This window comes from Verticillium dahliae, genomic scaffold, assembly GCF_000150675.1.
Source record: "Verticillium dahliae VdLs.17 supercont1.1 genomic scaffold, whole genome shotgun sequence".
NCBI lineage: Eukaryota > Fungi > Ascomycota > Sordariomycetes > Glomerellales > Plectosphaerellaceae > Verticillium > Verticillium dahliae.
The window spans coordinates 2,350,694-2,354,409 of NW_009276921.1; the positions used below are offsets into that span (position 1 = coordinate 2,350,694).

A 3,716-nucleotide genomic window follows, 5' to 3' on the forward strand; every position below is an offset into this window, starting at 1 on the left:
TTTCGCGAGCAGTTGTCGCCAATCAGCACAATGGCTTCCAAGGTTCCGTCTCCATTGCGTCTGCCTCAACGCAGCCATCCCCCTCGATGACACAACCCGCATCGCTGGCTCTCCTCGTCTCGGCCCAAGGTTCGCATCACTGACATGCTGTTGTGCACCGCAGTTTCTTAGAGAATACAAGCTGGTCGTAGTTGGTGGTGGTGGCGTCGGTAAAATCTTGCTTGACCATCCCAGTTGATCCAGAGCCACTTTGTCGACGAATATGACCCGACGATCGAAGGTTAGTTAATTCACTCGACCGTCGACGCTCTCCTATGGAGTTGATTGGGAGCGAACCTATTGTACTGACAAGATGAACCACAGATTCCTACCGCAAGCAGTGCGTCATCGATGAGGAGGTCGCGCTCCTCGACGTTCTTGACACGGCTGGCCAGGAGGAATACTCTGCCATGCGGGAGCAGTACATGCGCACGGGCGAGGGCTTCCTGCTGGTTTACTCCATCACCTCGAGGCAGAGCTTTGAGGAAATCACGACATTCCAGCAACAGATCCTGCGCGTGAAGGACAAGGACTACTTTCCCATGGTCGTTGTTGGCAACAAGTGCGATCTCGAAGGCGAGCGCGAAGTCACGAGGCAGGGTATGTGAAGCTGTTCGGACAAGACTTGGAAGTTGTACTGACGAGGTGTTCAAACAGAGGGCGAGGCACTCGCCAAGTCGTTCGGCTGCAAGTTCATCGAGACATCGGCAAAGTCCCGGATCAATGTCGACAAGGCGTTCTACGACATTGTGCGCGAGATTCGACGATACAACCGCGAGATGCAGGGATACTCAACCGGCAGTGGTGGCAACTCTGGCACCAACGGGCCGCCGAAGCCCATGGACATGGACAATGGCGAACAAGAGGCAGGCTGCTGCGCGAAGTGCGTGCTAATGTAAGAGGGTCTCTGGGTCACGTCGAGGCCACGGAGAGGCCGAGTCGGAGCGCAGTGAGGGGGGAGAGAGAGCTCACCCAACCACCAAGTTGATTCTTTTCTTTTTTATTTCTTCTTCTTGCACGTCTGTTTTCTCTGGGTATATGAGGTACCTGGCTGTTTTTTTCCATTTCTTCCATTCTCTTTTCTTCTTCATGTTGTGTCCCTCCCACTCACTTATCACCCACCTTAGCTTCCTGTAATTTTTTCTTTCTTTTTTGCTTCCCCATGCCAATCCCCCTCTCGTTCCATTCCCGAAAGATGGCTTTCCTCGGTGTTTGTAGTGGAAGTAATGGTGTCGTCGTCGTCCAACAACAACAGTCAGTCAAGTCGGTCATTTAGTCAGGTCAGAAAATCCTCTTGTTTCTTTCCCTCTGCTCCATTGTTGATGGTTCGTGCTATCCCTTGGTCCGGCGTGTCCATCCCTTGCGTCTTGCATGTGACCAGTCTCTCTGCTCTCTGCGCCCCCCTTTTCGCCGCACAGTTGTTGATCCCCTTTTTTTTTTTTTTTTGCCCCCGTTCTTAGGTGGCGTGCCACGAGTCGTGTGTTCATGGTGGCTGAGGAGTCGTGTTCCACGAGGAGGGGGTCGTGTTCTTGTGCATGGGATTCGATACTTTGGGCATAGACTTTTCTGGATTTTCCAGAACGGCGATGTGCTGGAAAGGGGGGGGTGCGGACTTTTGCCACGAGCGCCATCCTGGATTGTTCCCCGGCGTCTCTCTCTCTCTCTGTGTATCTCTGTCTCTCTTCTTTCCCGTTCTGGTAAATTGGGACAGGACGATCATGGGTTCGTACAGAAGAAACGACAGCAAGACAGCAAGACTTCTGCGCGCGCGTGGCCTGAACGGTGATTTGCGGCCGTGGCGACGGCGGCGGCGGGGAAGAACACTATTCTTGTCTTAGGGGTATGACGTTACCTTGCGTTGGAACTTGCATGAACGGTGGTCAGCAACGGACGGTACCTGACAGGAAGTGCGACGAAGGGGGCGTCCAGGGGTTGGGTTGGACGGAGCTGGGAAAGGGGAGGAAATCCATGATGTAGTCGTCACGGGCGGGTGTCCAAGGGTGCCTTTCTGGGTCGACGCAACGACGACAACCGTTCCGGGTGAGGAAGGTGTTCGCGGCAGAGGATTGAAACATGGTCGGATTTATTCGTCTCACGCGGCAAAACCACATTGCTCATGACTCGGAATGCCCGTAGGCGCCTGTCCCACGAGATGCCTTCGGTTTCCTGCGTCTTGTGAAGCAAGACACGGCATCACTACTGCTACTACAGCGAAATGGCGGAACGAGAATCAATAGTTCCTTGCCCCTCTGCAGGTCTCACCTCGACGCTTTCCGCCCCTTCACCGCATCTACAGACCCGACCCCCGAGCCCCCCAAACCGGGACCCTCGCTGCGAGCGGCATCCCCTCGTTGGCCCGAAACGCCGCGGCCCCGGCGCCGGCGGCCCAGCCCTCGTACCCCGGAAACAGCGTCGGCATGCGGCCCCCGTCCTCGACGACGCGCGCGCACACGCTGCAGTGGAACACGCTCGGTGTGTCGCGGCCCGGCATAACAGCCGACGTGCCGCCGCCTCGGGCCTTGCAGAACATGCACTGGTCCGGCGCAAAGTTGACGACCTGCCACTCGCGCACGAGGGCGGCCTGGATGACGACGCGCGCGGCGAGGGTCGCGCGGTGGGCGGCGCAGAGCGGGCGGCCCAGGAGCTTGGTGCCGCAGAGGCAGCCCGTCAGCGGGTGCTGGGCGCCGCGGGCGATGGTGGTGGTCGTGTTGCTGTCGGTGGTGGTCTGGGCCTCGGCGCTCGTGCAGTGGGAGCAGGCGTAGGTGCGCAGCGAGAGCATGTCGGCGCCCGTGAGGCGGTTGGGGCCGTGGAGCGTGTCGGTCACGGAGCGCGTGTCGCAGGCTGGGCAGACGGGGCGGGGGCCGGCTGGGTCAAAGAGGTGGTGGCGGGACGCGCAGACGGCGTTCTGGTCGGGGCAGGGCGTTTGGCAGGTCTCCCTCGTGTCGTCGGGCCCCGTGGGCTCGCGGCAGGGAGGACAGGGGTTCTGGAGGTCTGGCGAGAAGACGTCTGGCTCGTCGGGGATGGCGGCGAGGATGTTTGTGCCGGAAGGGCGCTGCCATCTTGTCAGGAGGTGGTTTGCGCGGTCGTTGCGTCTCGTAGGATCCTCGGCGGCGGCCCAGGGATGGCGAGCCACGGCGCTGGCATCTTGGGACTGGAGCGTCAGGAGGACGCGCTCCGGGGGCGGGACGAGCCACAACCCGTCCAGCACACCATCGACGGGCGGCAACGCAGTCTCACCAAGGTAGGCTTTGAGGAAGCGAGATGATGGATCAAACAGAGAGTTGAGCTCGGCCAAGATGGCGGCATCGTCGAGGTCCTCCTCTGTGGGTAGTGGGCAGGGCTCAAAAACGGGATAGTCGTTGTGGAGAATGGCCATCAACTCGTCGTCGTTGTCGATGTCGTTGTCGAAATCAAAGGACCCGTCATACATGATGATGTCTTCATCTTCTTGTTCTTTCACCTCGGGATACACGGGGTAGCCCTGGGGTCCAAGAACAACAGGAGGCTCACTCTGCTTCTTGACCTTTGGTTGGGGTATAGGTTGATCATGCTGCTTGTCTTTCGAAGGATCGTCCTTGGATGGTGGCTGCTCGCCAGTATCAACAGGTTTCCGGGCCGGTTTCCGGGGCGGGATGGCCCGATTGCCGCGCCGGACGAGTTTCCGGGTTTCGGGCGAA

General features: G+C 58.9%; 3 protein-coding genes across 3 annotated transcripts; 2 read left to right on the forward strand and 1 right to left on the reverse strand.

The window, feature by feature from the left end:
- Positions 1–30: 30 nt before the first annotated feature.
- On the forward strand, positions 31–938 carry VDAG_00701 (ras-1; the record flags this gene model as incomplete). The annotated part of the gene is made up of 4 exons (XM_009652078.1): positions 31–42; positions 164–233; positions 364–639; positions 697–938. The coding sequence occupies 4 exons, from the start codon at positions 31–33 to the stop codon at positions 936–938; spliced, it is 600 nt and encodes a 199-aa protein (XP_009650373.1).
- Positions 939–1,458: 520 nt separating this feature from the next.
- Positions 1,459–2,133, forward strand: VDAG_00702 (uncharacterized protein). The gene has a single exon (XM_009652079.1). The coding sequence runs from the start codon at positions 1,909–1,911 to the stop codon at positions 2,014–2,016; it is 108 nt and encodes a 35-aa protein (XP_009650374.1). The 5' UTR covers positions 1,459–1,908; the 3' UTR covers positions 2,017–2,133.
- A 196-nt stretch (positions 2,134–2,329) lies between these two features.
- Positions 2,330–3,469, reverse strand: VDAG_00703 (uncharacterized protein; the record flags this gene model as incomplete). Its single annotated transcript, XM_009652080.1, has 1 exon — positions 2,330–3,469. One exon carries the CDS (start codon positions 3,467–3,469, stop codon positions 2,330–2,332), a length of 1,140 nt encoding a protein of 379 aa, XP_009650375.1.
- Between the last annotated feature and the right edge of the window lie 247 nt (positions 3,470–3,716).